We start from the raw sequence: 19,359 nt of genomic DNA, 5'->3' as shown, positions 1-19,359 counted from the left end.
ATGTATAGGGTTTGTTTCTGTAGTCTGACTTTTTAATGAATTCATTTTAATTAATGAATGGGGGCATTTATTTTTTTAACCATGTGTGGCTTTTACTGTGAGCCGCCCAGAGTCACCCACTGTGGGAGATGGGCGGCATACAGATTTACCACATAAATAAATAAATGCCACTTTTCAGTTATCCAAAGCGGTGTTAGAGAAAAGAAAGTCAGATGATGTTTTCGATGGACCAAGAGTCCTGAACGCTGAATATGTTGAAATATAAATAAATAAAATAATAAATAATGGCGCTCAGGGGCAGAGAAACGGGTTCTGACTGAAAAATGCCTAGCAGTAAGATAATTTGAGAGTAGAACCACTTACTAAGAGAAGGGATGGTGAGTTTCCCTTTGTTGTATCTGTTCAAACAGACTTTTGGCCATTGCTGTCTTGCCATTTTTGGATTCCTTCACAGAGTTGCAGCTGGATTTGATGTTCCGTGATGTGGTGAATAACATTAAGATGCAATGAAAATGGAGATATATATATTAGAACCCCAAGATCATTTGATTTTTGTGGGGAGAAAATTCAGGACACGGACACACACAAATACTTTGATGTTCATACTTAAGGCATGGAATTTGCAAACACAAGAAGACCTGATTCACACAACACTTTTTGCGTTAAGACACAGTTTGCTTCATTATGGCTTGTTGCAAAGCTACTGTTGGTTGGGCCCGTACAACCTTCTACCAGTGTTTTTCAACCTTGGCCACTTTAAAATGTGTGGACTTCAACTCCCAGAATTCCCCAGCCAGTCAGGCTGGCTGGGGAATTCTGAGAGTTGAAGTCCACACATTAAAATTGCCAAGGTTGAGAAACACTGTTCTAAGCCATGAACAAACTACAGGGGCTGGGTTTGCACAGCAGTGCTAAGCCCCAAACACGCCACGCAATTTGATGTAGGGCAGTGTGTGAAGCCGAATCATAGTGATGGCGATCCATTCGACAGTTTTGAATGAGAATTAGAGGAGTAATGTAAAGTAATAGAGAAATGACTGCTACTCTTAATTATGAAGGCTCTAGGCTTCTGAATTTATCAGTTCTTGCAAAGCCGTGGCGCCAATGTTCTCCTTGGTGGCTTTCCATAAGGTTTTGTTTGGCTCCTAAGTAGACTTTTGCTGACATTTTTATGACTCTGCTGAAGAAGACGCTGTCTTAATTTGAGCTCCAAATGCCCGAGATGATCCTGGATAAGTTCTAACTTGGTGGGGCCACCTCTGGAGCTTCTCAAGCCGTCATTAAGACAATGATGAGCATTTCTCTCCAACAAAGTAGCAAAAGCCATCCCAGATCAGACAGCACTTCAACCAGCCACCAGGTCACCCACTTCTCGGTGGGCATGTGAACTGCAGTTGCTGTTTTTAGACATTTGCCACCGTCAAGTGATGTGGAATCTCATCTGGGCTGCAAACATTCAAATGCCCATTGGTGGGCAGCAAAGGGATACTGAGCATTTTTGTTGTTTGCTACCCGCTAGTGGGCATTTGGAGTTCTGCAGGGCAGAAATGATAGCTGTGAGCGTGCTTGGAAGCAGGCTAGATCCTTGAAGCTGGCTACATCATTCCTGTTATGGAAGGTTAACCCTTGTGGGTCATGGAAGAGGCTGGGGCACATTTTGTGCTAAGCTATAACATAGTTTGTCTGGTTTTGCCTTAGGGCAGCGTTTCTTAAAGGGTGGTCCCCAAGACCCTCTCAGGGGCCTGCTCAATCAAAATTATTTGCCAGATGTTCAAGATATTTGCAAACATTTAAAACATTTTTTCTTTGCATTATTTTTTCTTTGTTAAAAAAAAGAGGTTTTTCATGAAAAATATTTATGTTAATGTCTCACAGGTTTAACATTGTTATTTTTGCAAGATTCAATAAATATTCTGTGAATGTGCCAATTTGAATTTTTAATACAGTAAATATCGATAAATAGAACCCATACAAAAGCTTTTTGGGGTCCTTTTTAAAAGTGGGAAGGGGTCCTGAGAGTGAAAAGTTTAAGAAACACTGGCTTAGGGCATTGTCAGAAACCAGCCATCATGGTTTCTAAACGAAGCTTATTCCTCAGCTTAGTTCTTGTGAATTTATGAGTCACCGTCATCAGGAAGTAAAAAGATAATCAGCATGGAAGAAAGATCTGAAAAGAATCTGCGGAACTTCTTAAGGATTAAAACTGCAAAATGCCTCCATGAATAAATGCAGGGGGAAAAAAAACGGGTAGGACTGAGGTTGTCCAGCACACTAAACCATGGTTTATTTAGCCCAATGTTCCAGAGGCTCACAATGAAATCTTGGACTTCATCACACTGTTGCCCATGATTATTCCCTAACCCCGTTTCCTGGGCTTGCAAGGCAGATTAGGGCCTCAGTGGGTCACAAAGGCAGGGTTCAAGCAGCACGAGCATCCGGAAGGCAGGCTGGCTCGCATTTAACTGCGGGCGTCGTGAGAACCCAGACTTCCAGCGTTAGCCACACCCAAGATGGCGTCCGCCCCTCCCCCCTTCTTTCTGGGAGGAAAGGCGAGCGCGCGCGCCGCGAAGATGGCTCCCGCGAGAGAATCCCTTCAGCCACGCTCAAGATGGACGGCGCCGCGCGACCCTTCTCCAGACCCCGCCCGCCCGCGAAGGCCAAGCGAGAGGGCTGGCTTGGGAAGGGGCGGGGCGCGGCTTTGCCCCGCCCCGCGCGGCGCGGGGATGCGTCCCGCCGCGCGCGTGCGTGCGTGCGTGCGTGGTGGCGTGCGTCGAGGTGACGGAGCGGGCCGGACGCGTCCCTTTGTTGGCTCAGCGGCGCCTGTGAGGAGCGGCGGCGGCGGCGGCGGGTGCTTGTGATCGGTCCGCCGAAGGGAGGCGGCCAGGCCGAAGCCTTCGGATCCCGGTGGGCCGCCCCGCTCGCGGCCCGTCTCGCCGCCTCGCGTGCTCCAGCCCGCGCCGCCATGGACTCGGACGAAGGCTACAACTATGAGTTCGACGAGGACGAGGAGTGCAGCGAGGACAGCGGCGCCGAGGAGGACGACGACGAGCCCGACGACGACGAGGACGAGCCCGACGACGACAACCTCGACCTGGGCGAGGTGGAGCTGGTCGAGCCCGGGCTGGGCGTGGGCGGCGAGCGTGACGGGCTGCTGTGCGGCGAGACGGGCGGCCTGGGGCCCGGCGGCGGCGGCGGCGGTGGCCTGGGCGGCAGCGGGCTGGGCGGCCCAGGCCCGGGCGGCGGCGGCGGCGGCGGGCTGGGCCACGAGCAGGAGGAGGATTACCGCTACGAGGTGCTGACGGCCGAGCAGATCCTGCAGCACATGGTGGAGTGCATCCGAGAGGTCAACGAGGTCATCCAGGTGCGCGTGCCCGGCGCGCGCGGCCGCCGCGGCGGAGGAGGGCAGCGCGGGCTGGAGCAGAGGCAGGCCCGGCGGCGGGGGGGCTGCGAGGAGCGGCGGCGGGAGCGGGCTCGCCGGCCACGCCTTCGGGCGCTGCGCCGCTGCCGCTGCCGCCGGAGCCGGACGCCCCCCTCGCCCCCAGGGAGAAAAGGGCGAGGGGAGCCGCGGGGCGCCTTGCCCCGGGGCGCCAGGCCGCCGGCAGCCCCCGCCGCTCACGCTGAGCTCTTCCGCAGCCGCGGGCGGAGCGGAGGGGAGCCTGTGGCCTGCGAGCTCCAGGCCTGGAGCCAGAGCCGTGGGCGGAGAGGGGGCGCTGCAGGGAGCGCCAAGGAGAGGGTTCAGGTGCCCCCCAAGACGATTTGTGGTCACTAACGTGGCCCCCTTCCAGAGGCGGAGGGGTGAAAGGGCTCCTCCTCTGTCAGAAGGAGTAATCGTGCGGCCAGGTTGCACAGGACGTGCAGGAAGGTAAAGCTTTGGTGGTTCAGTGTCACGTTTCAGTGTATGCCAGGTAAGCAGTGAGTGGTCGCCACAGCCGGCATGGGAAATGGTGAAGGGAGGATGATTGCCCGAATACGGGCATCCCCCAGAAGGGAACCTCAGGCCTTTGCTTCAGCACCCACGATCTCACATAATTTCCAGAAGGTTTCCGTGATATGAAGGCTTGATGATCCTGCAGCTGGGTGATAAAGGCATGAAGAATCTTTTTGGGTTACCCTGTGCAGCTGCTTAGGGTGGCAAAATGATGACAACAGGGCAGGGCCCAGGAATGTGTACATATCTCAGTGTCCTGGCATTCATGAGAGGCAGGACTGTTTCACAGAACTCGGTCTGTGTATACCCACTTGTTGAAAGGGATTGACTCATGCTGTATACAAGTTAAGTCTACAAAATATTGACATTTCCATTAGTTCCAAAAATATTCTGGAACTGATAAGAGAGATGGTCCTTCTTATTTCCTGGGACTTAACAAACCCTTCATAGGAGGCAAGTGTGTTTTGCATAGGATCGACTATGGAGATTTGTATTGTCGAAGGCTTTCACGGCCGGCATACGATGGCTGGTATGGGTCTTCCGGGCTGTGTGGCTGTGTTCTGGAAGTTTTGTTTCCTAACGTTTCGCCAGCACCTGTGACCGGCATCTTCAGAGTGCAGGAGCACAGACAGGAGCAATTCTCTCTGGGCCCACTGCTCCTGTCTGTGCTCCTGCACTCTGAAGATGCCAGTCACAGGTGCTGGCGAAACATTAGGAAACAAAACTTCCAGGACATGGCCACACAGCCCGGAAGACCCACACCAGCCAATGTATGGAGATTGTATAGCTTGCTGTTAATGTCAATGATATAAATGGGGGCTAAGCATTTTTAGAAGTTATAAATAATCTTTCACATTGGGGTTACGGGATACCATCCAGTTCACACATTGTATTTGACAGTTGCTGGCTCTTAACACAAGATTAGGAAAATCCCAGGTTTGGGCTTGAGATATTCATAATCTAGGCATTTTATATCCTGCCTTCCTGGTGAATTGGACACCCAAAATTGCACAAGTTGTACAAATTAAAATAGTTAGGACAGGCATGTAATTGCATTTCCTGTTGTTAGCATAAAGGCATTAATTGAATCTGCTCTAAAAGTCAGTCTTGTTACCTGCAGTTGTAATGGTCAGGTTGATTTGTAGGGAGCAAGGCACTCCTAGCATTCAGGACAATTCAAATTAGATGAGTACGTTCATGAAATGGACCTTAATTACTAAGGAAAGTTTTAAGCTGTGCAAAAGTTTTGCCTCTAATTTTAGCTGAGGTAATGAAAATTGTTGAGTGCTAATGATGGATAGGCTTGGTTGAATTGATTTTCTTGTTTGAAAACTCTTTCTCTTGGTTTTAGCATAAATAATTGCTCTGTTTTGAGTCAGGTGTAAACTCAAATGTTTACACGTTTACACATTTTCCTTTTTTTTTTTTTAGCAACACTTTCCGGATGTAATTGGGGAAGAAATAGTTGCTAAAATGGGAGGGGGGGGATAGGTGTCCATATCATCTAGGGATGACATGGCCATACTGTGTTTTCCGGTGGGCAAGAGGAGTGGTGATCTGGAATCCTATCTCTCTACAAGTATGTCCAATTCAAATAAGAGATGTATGCCCAGCAGGTGGGAAAGCTACAGGGAAGGAGAACATCATCGTTCTGTTTCTTTTAACTGGAAGAGCTATTCAGACAGGTACTCTTGAGGAGCCACAGGACCTTGGTCTTCTATTGAGTAAGCATTCAGACAGTCCACAAGGATTCCTATCCATATTACATTTTCTGTGTAAATGTTGCATGGTGTACCTGTAACCCTGCAAAAAAAGAGTACATGAGACCTTGTTGTGGTGCTGTTGACATGACCTGAGATGAAACCACCTTTTTTGTCACAAGCTTCTCTAGGACTGGTTTGATGGGCCCAGGCATTTCTGTTCATGTCCCTGAAACTATACAGTTTTTTGACTTCCAAGAATCATTCATGATGCATTAGGCAAGAATAAGAGAGGTAGTGAACTTTAGCCTGTAGATTAGAGCTCTCCTGTGACATTATCTGTTCTTCCTTGTCCTCCCTGCCCCACATTTAGTCACTCTGGTTTATAGTACTTACAGCCTTGTGCTTACATGGAGATTTGCTATAGATTCTGAATTTAGGAAAGTGGAAAATATCTGAACTAAACATATAGCAGTGATTTACTTTTGTCATGAGAACTCACTTTGAATGCTGTATACAAGGTATGCTAATCCTCTATAAAGATATGCTAAAGGAAAAGGAAGAACAGCTTGATCCTGATGCCAAATTACAAGAACTGAGTGGTAGTTAATGCTGGGTGAGTAATAGTGGGTGTGGATGGACTGTATTCCTTCCTCCTTCCAGTTCTAATTGAACAGACCCAAATCCCAAGATTATCTTGCTCTAATCTTTAATGCGGAGGCAATGTAAAGATTGACAGTGAAGGATGTCTTTGTGTCTGGCATGTCCAAGGTCACATTTAAAACCGAGTTATTAAGACAACTGGTCAACTGACTGTCTTATCTTAGAGTCACAATGTTTGGTTACATGAATGAGTTTCTCAACTTTTGCCCTTTACTGCGGGTTGCTGAATAGTCAGTTGAATTTTATCCATGAAAGAAAACAGATTAGAACTAATGCCATTCACAGTTTGTTTCTTTGTTTCTTTTTATTTGTTTTGTTTTGTGATTGACAGAGGAACAAGTTGCCACCCTGAGTGGCAAAATGAGGTGGCTGTTACTAGCCCAATGTCAAGAGCTCTGTCAGGAGGACATAATGTGGAGAGGATCTTTCAACTAGTTACCATAATGCCACATTTTAACACAAGGATGCTAAGTCAGGTCTGTGTGTCTTGATCCTTCTTAAATATAATGGGGCCAGATTCCTTCCTATATTGAAAAACATGTTTTAATATTTTTGGAAAATCAAAGCCTCTGAACATTTTATTTTCATTATTTTTTAAGACTGCAGAGAAGAAGAAAATTGAACGTGAAATGTGTTATATTTAGTAGGCACACATTATTATGGCCTGGTGTCTGATTCAAATCGTTGCATACATTTTTGGTTTGGGTAGAAAGTTCAAGCTGCTTAGCTATACATAAGAAAATCTACTTACAAAAGGATTGTACATTTTTGAAAGTAACAACAATTAGCCTTGTGATTTTCTTAGCTTGGTGTACGAACTAAACCAGATGTTTCCTACAGAGCATTAATTAATAATGGTATTACAAATTTGTACATAGCCACTTTGTAAAGGAAGTCACTATCAACAAGTGGCCAGGGGTATGTTTTGACATTTGGAATTCTTCCAACTTAACTTAAAAAAGATTTTAAAAAACACTTAAAGCTATTAGTGTGACACTGATATGAACCAATTTGTTGCCACTTAGGTATGTAGTCTCTGTAGATTTATTTTGCAATTCTGCCCTATAGAGCAACTAGCGTTATTTTTCTGTCCAGTCCCATTGAAGTTGTTGGGGTTTTCCCCCAGTCTTATACCGGTCTGTACAAGGAAGGATTTTTTAAAACTCCAGAATACTTCTAAGTCTCTTTGCTTTCCAGAACTTTACAGCTATAGTATTGTAGTATGTAATGTAGGCCTCCACAGCTCTGGAGTAGGATATTTATGTGTTCCAGATCTACTACTAAACTTTTTTGGCCTGTCTCAACTGGCAGCTCAGACTTGAAAGAGGATGGCAAATGTCTTGTCAGGAAGAAAATAGTTCTGGGTTTTTGCCTTTCATGCTGGCTAGGGAATTCTGGGAGTTGTAATTCCCAGACTTTGAGTTTTCTTCTCCAGATCAACTGCCTCCCTAAGCTCACAGTTGTTTAAATTTGGAAGAGAGAAAGAGAACGAAAATGAATTTAAACGACTGTGAGCTTTTCCATATTTTTTTCCTCTTCTGATCCATTCTGATACAAAAAGGTGTGCATCCCTCATTCTGGGTGAGAGATTCTCCTTCCTATGAAGCAGCCAAGCCTGTGTTAGCTGCCACATTTTCCATCCTTTCTCCAACCAGTGTGATCTTGCCAGGTTTCACTAGTAGATTTTAGGGTGACTTACTTGATCAGCTGAGATATAGGCTTCTTATGACAGAAGTAAGAAATCAGAACCTCCATGGAGGGCAGGTGGGAAGAATTGGCTTAATTATAACCTGCATCAGAGGTGGTAATCCCATCTGGATGCACAATTTCAGACTGTAGAAAGTAGCTTGTATTATTCTGCATGTGGAAATCTAGCATGTCATAGAGAAGGTTGAGCTTGAATGCTTCTCCTTGATGTCAGGTGTTCTGCGCAGTGTGACTTTTCAAAGAGACGATCATTCAGTCAAGTGAATTCTAGCCTGCAGTCAGCCCAGTCCAGTTTACTGTTGCCTCTAGCCTGTTAGTGACATGTGGGCTTGTCTTTAGGCACATCTGAAGCAGGACAAGAAGAAAAATAAATCTTGCCATTAAATTCCCATCCCTTGTATGTTCTGAAGACAGACGTTGGGGGTCTGTGGCAAACTACCCAGTTTCCTTTGGGGCAAGTACCTTGCTTGACTTGTTGCTTTAGTGCAAGAAGATGGACCTTGTTTCAGCTATAAGCAGAGCTCTGTCTGTGAGAGCCAGTGTGGTATAGTGGTCAAAATACTGGACTGGGACTAGGGAGACCCAGATTCTTGTCCTCCCTTAGGCAAGGAAGCTGGCTGGGCCAATCACTTTCTCTCACCCCTAGATTGCGAAGTTGAAAAACATCTATCTACCAACCTGCTCTGGACCAGGAAGGTTGATCGTGGTTCATGACCCTCAATGAAGTGTATTTCATCCTGCAGTGAACTGATTCATACTGACAATATATGTCAATATATCTTCTGCTGAAAGCTCTTACAGAAACCTCTTACCAGTGCTGTGCTTTTGGAATTGTGATTTTTAACCAAGTTAGTTACTGTGCCCAATATTTTTGTGCTCCAGTGTATTTCTTCCTAATGCATGTTTATCCCAGATGGGAAATGACTGATGTTGATGTTCAAAGATCAAGCAGCAGAGCCAACAATAGTTTTTTGTATTTACCCAGCAGTTGTAGGACTACTTTTTTCTAGAAGCTTGTCCGAATCTGACTGTGAAAGGTGCAAAAGCCTTTTCTGTTTGGCATTCCAGGATGAGTATGAAACAGCTGTGGAATAGTTGTGTGTTTGAATGAGAAGAAATGCGACCATCTGATATGTTTGTGTACATGGAAAAAAGAAATGAGACCAATTTACATATTGCAATTCAATCTGAGAGGGGAGTGGTGGCTTATTTGAAGAAAAACAGATCAATAAGTGCTCAAATACATGAAAATGTGCCTTAAAAAGGGTTATGGCTAGGTGCTTCATTATTACTCTGTTATCCTTAGAAATAGATGACACTGGTGTTTAGGTTGAACGTTTGAAAGGATTACCTGCTTGTGCAAATAGTGCAACACTACAGCAAGATATTTAAGTATGCATCGACCTATATGTGTAAGCCTGTGTTCAGCTTGTTTACTTTTATATCACTGTATTTTTCTTGAAAGTGGATTAGTATTTTTCTTTCTTGATAGTGGTGACTGCGAGAACAATTGATTTATACTTTGCAGTAAATAGGGGAGCAATATTTTGATGCTGGGGAGTAGTGGTGTGGTTGTTGAGCTTGAACTGTAGGCATCTCATTCAGCCATGATGTGCCTGGCTGACCTTGAGCTAACTAGTCTTTCTCATTGTTTTGAGAATAACGTGATGTTCCTTGGAAAGAAGAGCAATATTAAGACAATGGAGAAATTTGTAGCTAAGTTGAAAACACTATCAGTGCAGTTAGCAGTTTGCCAACCCAGTTTTCATGTGTGCACAAACATACTTAAAAATTATATGCATGTGATATTTTAGTGATATGGCAAATTCTGTATTTTATCTTATTTATTTATCAGCACTGTAGATTCTGGTATATTTTAAAATATTTCTTAGTGTCTGAGGCTGTAAAATAGACCCTGAACTAATTATGGCAGCCATTCCAGAAATTAAGACTGTTACTGAAGCTGTCACTTGTAATGTTTAAAACGTCTTGCAGATCCTGGATATATTTTTAACTTCAGAAGGGTTGTCTGCAAGAGTTGGACAGCTGATTTTTTAATCACTTGCAGTCTTAGAGCAACAGAGTACATAGATTATCATGCTAGCCCAGATCTAACTAGAAAAGAGATGTTATGTAACATGTTGCCTTAGAATAAGATGACTGAACTTGCATGTTTTGTAGGCTGCAGATATTTTCAAAATACAGTATGTACAGACTCTTGACTAATGATTGAAGATAACAGGACTTTTGGCTGTATTTTGAGAATGCCTGCAATATATGTTCTGAATTCTGTAAAGGTATTTGTAGAAAGAGTTGGTCTTCAAAAGTATTTATGTTGCTAACATCAAACAAACATCTACTTTTATCTTTCATGTAACCTTGATACAAGATTGTTTCGTTAATTCATTGTTTTGAGAAGTAAAAAAATCCCAGACGAAGGCATTGGCTAAATATTTCTGTATAATTGCCAAGAAAATTGCATGGATATGACCATGTGTTCACCAGAGTTGACTTCGTAGAAGCATTTATCTTACATATCCTAAAAATAGACTTGTATTCTAATCAAATCATATTATGTTTCATTCCAGTTTCTTTTACATTCTCTGGTATTCAAATGTATTGGCATTCCTACTCATTGTATAGATGTTATATTGATACATTTAGTGATTTTTACATACTTAACCTCTGAGTAGATTCAGAAATTGCAGAGGGTAACAACCTTCCAATATTGGTAGGCTTTGCATTATTATATGAACAATATTTCCTTGAAAGATACTTTCTTCTTTCAGTGAAAGGCAATAATCCTATAATTTATCAAATACATGTAAATGAAAGCCTCCTTCAACCTGGTGGTATATGTAATTCAACATAGGAAACTAACTTAGAGTACATTACATTGCTCCTCTGTCTGGCTCAGCCTTGTTTGCTTGGCCTTACAGTTTCTAGGGTTTCAGACAGGAGTCTTTGCCACTTCTGTTTACAAATGTGGATTGAACCTGGGATTTTCTCCATGTAAAGCACGTATTGCACTGCAGAGCTATAGTCTCATTTTCAAGGAACATCTGTGAATGTAGATTTTTTTAAAAAAAATATCTACATTCTTGAAAGACACAATTCAGTGCAGCTTCAGAACTGCTAACAGATTTCATTGGTAGAGATTATTTAACTTTGTTGAACATGAGTTCCTAAGCCATTTCTGTTCATTCTTCCCCTTTTGTTCCTAACTGTAATATTAATTCTAGCTTTAATGAATGGCACAAAGAGGTAAACATTAGCACTAAAATAAATACAAACAAGAACCTGACCCTTTTTTGTGTACTACTTGTGAGGCAGAATTGGGCAGTTAATATACAAGGCCTTAATGGACATGTTGCCAGATAATGTTTGCATGGGATTGGCAGCCAAATAAAACTTGCTTTACAGGCAGTTCTTTAGAGCTCTCTCTGTGTATTTCATCTGGGGGAAAAGTTAAATTGCAGCACCCTGTTTCAAACTCATATCCTCTTTGAAATAGCCAGATTGAAATGCCAAAATTGTTCTCTTAAGTGCCCACTTTTTAGCTTGAGTACAAGATTCTGGAATGATATATCCATAGTAAAAGTTACTCATCGGTATATTTTTAAGAAATGAAAAAGGGGTAGGGAAAGAAACAAGATTGTGTTAGTTGGCTGGTGTGGGAAGGAGAAAGGATAGAGTACTGTCCTAAGCTGGATTGCCCACTTGACAGATCTGGTTGCAGTAAACATAGTTAGTTGACCAGCTAGTATATAGGTTATGGTATTCTATGTTTTGTAGGAATGGTGTAGCTTGGATGGGGAATAGAACATTCTGTAGTTCTCTGGTATATTCCATTCCAGTTTCTTTTACATTATCTGGAATTCAGTGACAGCAACTCCCCAAAGTGCTGTAGCACCTGAAAAAGATTACTAGGTTGAATGTGATAGTCGTCTGCTTTATCAAATACTCAAAATGTAAACATTTAATATGAAATAAAGCCCAAAATCATGAAGACAGAAGGTATACTGCTTATTTTTCAGCCCTCTGCATGTCCCCCCAAATACTGTGGTTGCTTCACAGATCATGATAGGATGGAATTTCCAAGACGTCTAGTGTTCTGGTGCACCCTTCTTTGATCTGTTGGGTTTCTTCAGCCAGTAGGTACAACTAAAGAGAAACATGGAAGCCCCTTGCATGCAGACCCAGAGCTCTGGTTTATTCTTCTCACAAGCCAGAACCAGCAGCTATGGTTGGCCTTGGTTTCTGATTCCTGGCTTGTTTGGGAGAGACAAAGCAGGGTTCATATGTCAAGGTAAAGTAGAGAAGGTGTCTCTGTGGTTAGTTTTGCAGCTCCCTCTTGCAGGAGGAACGAAGTGGGAGCTACTTTGCTGCATGCATGAGTTTGCTGTGCGTGCACTAAGCCTAACTTCTCAGATACTTTGTTTATTATGAGATGTGCATGTTCCCAGTATTTGCCAACTGGGCTTAGCCATTTCATGTACCTGAAAAGGGATCCTTTTCTTATGCAACAGTAAGCCCAGAAGCACAATGAAACATTAAACCAACATTTAATAGCCAGCAGGATTATAGGTATATGTCTTAGTGGAAATCTGCACTAATAATTCTTTTTAGTTTCATTGGGATCTGTGGAATGTGTAAATAACATTCAACATTCAGAATAACGTTAAAATCTGGATTTTTTTAAGGTTAGTGTGACTCTATATTTGAGTTAGCCTATTGGAGTCTGGTCTTAACATTGCATGTATGAATGTATTAAAATAGAAAATGAATGAAAGCCGAGCAGCTCTGGACCTAGTATATTCAGGGGGTGGGGTGATTCCCCATTCCTTTGCAGGCCCCATACTCTCTCTAGTGTGCTTTAGAGGACTGGGGAACTACCTTGGGCATATTTGCCAGTGAGAAGAGAAGTGTCATCAGAAAATTTCAAGTTCCACAATTTTAGGTTTTACTCAAAATTGACCAGTACTGACTGTGCAACTGGTTTAAACTTGAATTGCCTTTGAAATAATCATCACAGTTTTTGAGAAGATATAATTGGGAGAGGGGTTGAAGTTTTGGGAGGAAGGGTGGGTCTGCTGCTCATACTACTTATAATGACTTTTCCCCCTCTTCTAGAATCCGGCAACCATCACCAGGATACTCCTTAGTCATTTCAACTGGGATAAAGAAAAGCTGATGGAGAGGTAAGGGAAATGGTTTCTTTGTGTGTATATTGACTGGATGTTCTGGGTGAGCAAAGAAGGCAAGAGTTGGATAGGAGAAGCTGTCCTCTTGTTCTCAAGAGCTTATATGCATGGGGTGTATTTACTTGCTTCCACAGGGAGGGTTCACCATCTATTTATCCTCAGCAGCAATGCAGCCATCATGAGTCAAGAAACTTCCATAATAAATAGAAATTATGCAATATTGGTTAGAAATGTATTCCTAAAATTGCTTCTTCATCCTGCAGCAACAAGGCAATGCACACTAATAATATAGCTAAAGACAGACAAGCAAAATAACAGTTCAATGACTGCTCGGTATTCCTTCTGGATAGTTAGAATAGCAAGAAATAGCTATTGTGATTCCTATTTTCTTTAAACAAATATGAGTAGAAAATGGGCCATGTTTGTAAGCCAGGCCCATCATAGCTTGGCATTTGAGGCTACTTAGAAATCAAAGAGACCCATTGAGTTCTCTTGGGAGGAGAGGAGGAGAAAACAAAGTTTCCCCACTTGGGCTAGTTACTGGAAAAATGGCATGGCCTTAGCTTTTGCAAAATTCCTTACAGGAAGAAAACAATTCATAAATTTGGCCTGGGTGGTATACTCCATATTTCTCACAACATGCTTAAAAAGCGTGTGATGCCATCATTACCAAAGACTTTTGGAATTCGTTGTGGAATAAAGTTGAGATAACTGTATCATGAGATAAATAGCTTTTTTACTAAGGTGACAGAATCAGCTGGTATAGAGGCATAAGCAGGGTTGTAGGAAGCTGCCGTGGTGTTGGAACTAGCTTAATAAAAATTAAGTTAGGTTATAATGTGGCTTCGGCTTCATATGTTGGGTGAACCAAGACGTTGCTTAGTTAACAGACTGGTAAAATGCACCTTGGGTTAATGTGATATATAAATCCAAACTTGGAACAGCTCCTAAAATGGCTTTATAACTTAAATGCTTAACCAGCAGCTTAGTCAGGAGCCCTTCTTATCATTATAGTTAATTCACTGGCTTTATCTAGACACTGGCATGCAACTAATCAAACTGGCATCTTTCTCAGCCTTCCCTAGAAATCTTGGAGTTGCACCCAGAACTGATAGGATGGCCTGTTCAGCATCTCTTGAAATAGTAGGGCTTTACAGGCATTTTGAAAACTTTGCATGTTGGAAAGGTTATATACAAGTATTAATCTGCTCAAGCAATGGTTTTCACTTTCGGTTTTTGATTCACAATTTTCAAATAACTAGCGAGTGGCTAGAAAATATTTATTCATCACGAGGGACAGCACAGACGGTTTAAGAGAATGTGTCAATTTGACATTTTTCAAATTGCTTTGACATAACTTGCATTGCTGAACTAATAGGCATTTCTGTGGAGAGAAGGAAAACTTGCGTTGTCTTTAACAGCCTTAATTTCATGTCTAATTACTGAATGTAGTGTTATTCTGAAAGCTTTAGAACATGGGGCTGCGGTTGTATAATTGAATTTTTTTAATGTGTTTATTGATTGTTTATAGGTCATTGAATTGATGTCGACTCTTAGTAACGAATAGATAGACTTTCTCCAGGATGATCTATCCCTAGCTTGGCCCTTTAGGTCTCCCAACAAAGTACCCACTGCCATTGTAGTCAAGTCCATCTATTATTGCTGCTGATTGTCCTGTTCTTCACTTTCCTTCCATATTTTTGAGTATTATGGACTTCTCAAGAGAGCTGGGTCTTCACATAATGTGTTTAAAATATCATAATTTGAGCCTGGTCATTTGTACTAGTGAGAATTCTGGAGTAATTTGTTCTCTGATCTATTTTTTTTTCCTTACTTATCCATGGTATTCTCAAAGGTTGAAAGCATCAATACTCTTTCTATACTGCTTCTTCAGACCCCAACTTTCACTTCCATAGTGCGTCAGTTGGAAAATAATTGCCTTCACAATTCTGATCTTTGTAGGTATAGGTCTACCAGGGCATCTGAATGGCTTTTCCAAGGCCTTCATGGCTATTGTTAGTCTGTGGTGTATTTCTTCACTGCTGATTTTTCCTGTACTGTTGATAGTCAATCCTAAAAGGCAGAAGCTATCCACCATTGCAGTGTTTTTATTGTCATTTCTAAGGCTGATTACTATACCTGTTGTCATTTATTTGGTTTTCTTTATATGGAATCGTAGTCCCATTTTTTCACTGTGCTCTTTGACTTTCATTGCTAGTCCTTCCTGATCATTTGCATTTTCAGCTGTCAGAATAATGTCATCGGCATAGAGCAGGTTATTGAGGTTTGCAACTCAATATTTAATATTGATTAAAACCATGTTCATCCTCTTCTAATCTAGCATCCCTCAGTGTATATTCAGCATGAAGGGTGAATAAATAAAGAGAGAGTATATAGGCTTGTCCCACTCCTTTGCCAACCTGGAGCCAGTTTGTTTCACCATATTCTATCGGCATGGTGGCTTCCTTGATAAGCAGAAAACTTGATAAAGAGAAAAAGTTGTATAATTAATTTTTTTAATATGTTAGTGAACTCTCAGTTGAGAGATAGATAGATAGTGCATTTGTACCCTGAATTGACCTTTTGAAGCAGGGGATTTCTGAAGCAGGGTGGCCCACTACTTTTCATAGTATATCACTGCTGGTACGTTTTGTTTTGTTTTTAAACATAACTATGTGCAATAGTTTTGTAGATTTATAGAACCAAGATAATCTGCTTGTTTTAGCTAAGAGATTAATTAGGAAGTAGACCCTTCATCTTTATATACAGTCCCCAGAGCTCCTGCACGTTTACTGGAATGATTCTCAGGTAAAAAACAGGTGGATTTTCCAGAGGCTTTTTATTCATTAGGCTTCATTTTGCTTGTGTAGGTATTTTGATGGCAACCTGGAGAAGCTGTTTGCAGAATGTCATGTCATTAATCCTAGTAAAAAGTCTCGAACACGTCAAATGAACACAAGATCATCTGCTCAGGACATGCCGTGTCAGATCTGCTATCTCAACTATCCTAATTCGGTGAGTGCCTTCAGAATTGTGCAATCTGTAACTTGAATATATATTTTGTATGCTGATTTTAAGCTTGGATTTTTCAATCCTGTGCCAAATCTAATATTCTAAAAGTTGGGAGTTTTGGTTTTAGATGACTTTGAAAAGCATTCAGGAAAGTTTCTATAATCCTCGGTGTAAGACCTAGGCTGTAGATTGGTCTGAAATTATCTTTATTCTTTAACTATTTGTGTAATCTGCAGGTGTAAATAGATAAATGGTAAGACCTAAAATGGCACAAATACTCCAAGTGCCAAATAAATATCTATCCGTACATGAGATTTGATTTGCCATTTTAATCTAACCTTAAGAAGAATGCACTGTCTACTAGCTCTCCTTCCATAAGCTTATCCACTTAATTCAGTCCACAGAGCAGTGGTGGGTGAGCTTTTGGACCCAGAGCTGTATGTTGCTCACTGAAATTCAGCTGCAGTTTTGGGTCCAACTGAAACTTTGGGCTATTGTGCAGTTCTCTTGTTCCTGTGAGCTCTTGAGGGCCAAGGGAAGCATTCATGGCCTGGAGAAAGGCAAAATATTATTTCTTTGTCTAGATACTTATGGCTCCTTTTCAGGAGTTAGAACTTACGTCTGATCACCTCCCTTTCTTTACCTGTACTCTGAAGCCTCTTCTATACTCAGTGAACTGTAATTATTGTGTTGTTGGATAGAACTGGTGAGTCCCAGCTTCAAATCCATTTTCGGCCATAAAAATTCTTTGGATGATGTTGGGCCAGTCACCCTCTTCCTCTGCCCGAGCCATAATGTGTTCCTGGAGAAAAGGCAGAAGGTCACTCTGTCACAATTAAAATAAAAAGAGAGCAATGTACAGGCCTTTTGAAGCGTTTCTCCATGTTTGCAGAAAGGGAGGAGGGATAATTGGCACCTTTCAGGGTGTTTTTCCCATGACATAGATTAATTGCAAATTTTATTAAAAATACTAAAAGCAGTATTGGGGGGAAGGCTTTGCGTGTCTCACAGTTCTTGTAATTTTGAGGATTCTGGTCTGTTCTGAAATTTCAGACATCCCAAGTCTATTTTTCCAGGTTTTTGCACTTAGCATAGAATAAAATTCAAGTAAGTGTTTTCATAAGCCAAGGAAAGCTAGACATTCAAATAATGGAATTGTTATAGTTCTCAGAGATGGGAGAGAGGATTACTTGCAAGTAAATGCGTATGTGGCTGCAATCTAAATTTCATTAATCTCAGTAGGAGAGTGAATTATGCTGTTTCATTTCTTTAGCTGAAAGTTAACTTCGATAGTGGTTGTTGTTATTAATAGTGGGTAATAAAAACTCGCTAGCAGTTTTTATTATCAAATATATCCAAAATCTTGAGGAAGAAAGATGAGAAAAGCAGCGAGAAGCTATCAGTTAATTGAGATATTGGACCTCTTCTTCAGTAGAGGAGACATTAGAATTAGATACCAGTGATTCTGTTTTTTCCACCTCATTACGTATCTCCTAATTTCATTTCCCTCTCCTGTCTCTGCTTATTATGACTGTCTTGTGACCTGCTTCTTAGAAACCATTGAATATGCTCTACATACAGGGCTTTCGAGACAAGTAGATCTGCTCACATAGGATGGTAGAAATTCATGATGATCAAAATCAGGATACACCTTGTAGAGCAGCAGAATTGGAAAATACAATGCTGGTACTACAAAGGGGGAGAACTGTAAAGATTCGGAATCAGTGTCTCCCATAGTTACATGTTTTGATCACAAAAATATTGAAAGTGGCCTTTCTGGATCAGATCAAGGTTCCTCTGTATCCTGTATCCTCAGAGTATTGGAAGTCAGTGCTTGATTGCCCAGTAGGCTTGACAAGTGGCTGTAAATGGGGATGAAGTTGGTGCTTGGTATGCTAGGGCAAAGCAGGGCCTATGGCTCCAACAGCTAGTGGTATCCAGCAGTGTCGCCAGTTCTGAACATGTTCCACTGATGGGAGATTTTGGTGAATATACCAGCTTGCTCATTTTGCCATTTTCATTACATTGCTTTAGCATGTAAACCTCAGGAAGTGTGGTAGCAAGATTGGGACAGTGGTGTCAGTAAGTTTGAGTACATTTCCTGGGACTTTGGTCAGCGGCTGCTGGGATGAATGTTGGTGGCAGAACCTTGGGTGGTGGGAGAAATCTATACTTTCGGTAGAGGTCCCTAAATACACATTCTGTGGGTTCAGACATGCTATGGTCTTCTGCACCTGCGAAAGATGGCACAATCAAGTTTCAGAGCTGTGAAGATGAGTGAAGCTAATAATTATTTGTCTTTACAGTATTTCACTGGCTTGGAGTGTGGACATAAGTTTTGCATGCAGTGCTGGAGTGAATATTTAACTACCAAAATAATGGAGGAGGGCATGGGACAGGTAAAATTCTTCCCTCTTGTATTTATATTGAAATAATATTCTCGTTGTTCCTATGCTGAGCCCCCAAAATTGGGAAGAAGCTGAGAATTTGCACTGTTTGCACTTTTCAGAAGTACAAGCAGTAGAAACTGAGAAGCTTGCTACTGAGAAAAGTTGGGTGGGATCTTGTTGACATGTCTTGGCCCGCTCCTTTCAAGACCTGTGGGGAGGGTGGAAGCATGGAACCCAAGTACATCTCAGCCTTCCTACCCCCTTGGAAGCTAGGAAGGAGGAAGGATATTATATCTGAACCTGGGAGAATTTTGTGGCAGGGCCTTCTTTCTCCCTTCACTCCCTTTCTTCCCTCTTACTGCTTGGTAGTATGCCAGAGCTATTGTTAGCAGTTTGAACTAATTTCTTGCGAAAAGGGTTTTTGCAATTTGGCAATGGGCCTGCCTTGCCCTTTCAGTTTGGACTATGTTTGGGGAGACCCGGGACTCAGCCCTTGAAGCTCCCTGGGTGACTTCTGACAACTCACTCTCTTTCAACCCACCCCACCTCACAGCTGGCTGTTGTGGGGCATTAAATGAACGGTGATTCCTATGTAAGCCACCTTGAACTCCTGATGAAAAAGAGGGATGCGAATAAAATAAATAGGCACCACTTGCAGTGGTCTGGAATTGCTGAAGTGCTTCTCTGTAGATTTTTTTAGAGACACCAACACTTAAGCTAATCAGATGTGTTCTTCTCTGTCTTCTGTTTCTTCC

The 19,359-nt window shown here is 42.2% G+C and overlaps 1 protein-coding gene across 1 annotated transcript in view; it reads left to right on the top strand.

The window, feature by feature from the left end:
• Positions 1–2,720: 2,720 nt before the first annotated feature.
• ARIH1 (ariadne RBR E3 ubiquitin protein ligase 1) overlaps positions 2,721–19,359 on the top strand; it is a 28,874-nt gene continuing 12,235 nt past the window's right edge. The window contains exons 1-4 of the mRNA XM_007432826.4: positions 2,721–3,361; positions 13,132–13,199; positions 16,073–16,217; positions 18,521–18,613. Of these exons, the coding sequence (XP_007432888.3) occupies positions 2,963–3,361; positions 13,132–13,199; positions 16,073–16,217; positions 18,521–18,613 (705 nt within the window). The 5' untranslated portion in view covers positions 2,721–2,962. The remainder of the gene's footprint in view (positions 3,362–13,131; positions 13,200–16,072; positions 16,218–18,520; positions 18,614–19,359) is intronic.

This window comes from Python bivittatus, unplaced genomic scaffold, assembly GCF_059951505.1.
Source record: "Python bivittatus isolate LINGU-HERP-01145 unplaced genomic scaffold, Pbiv_v1 ctg000530_np1212, whole genome shotgun sequence".
Classification (NCBI taxonomy): domain Eukaryota; kingdom Metazoa; phylum Chordata; class Lepidosauria; order Squamata; family Pythonidae; genus Python; species Python bivittatus.
The sequence above is the reverse complement of the archived record's forward strand: the minus strand, read 5'-3'. Positions and strand labels throughout refer to the sequence as shown.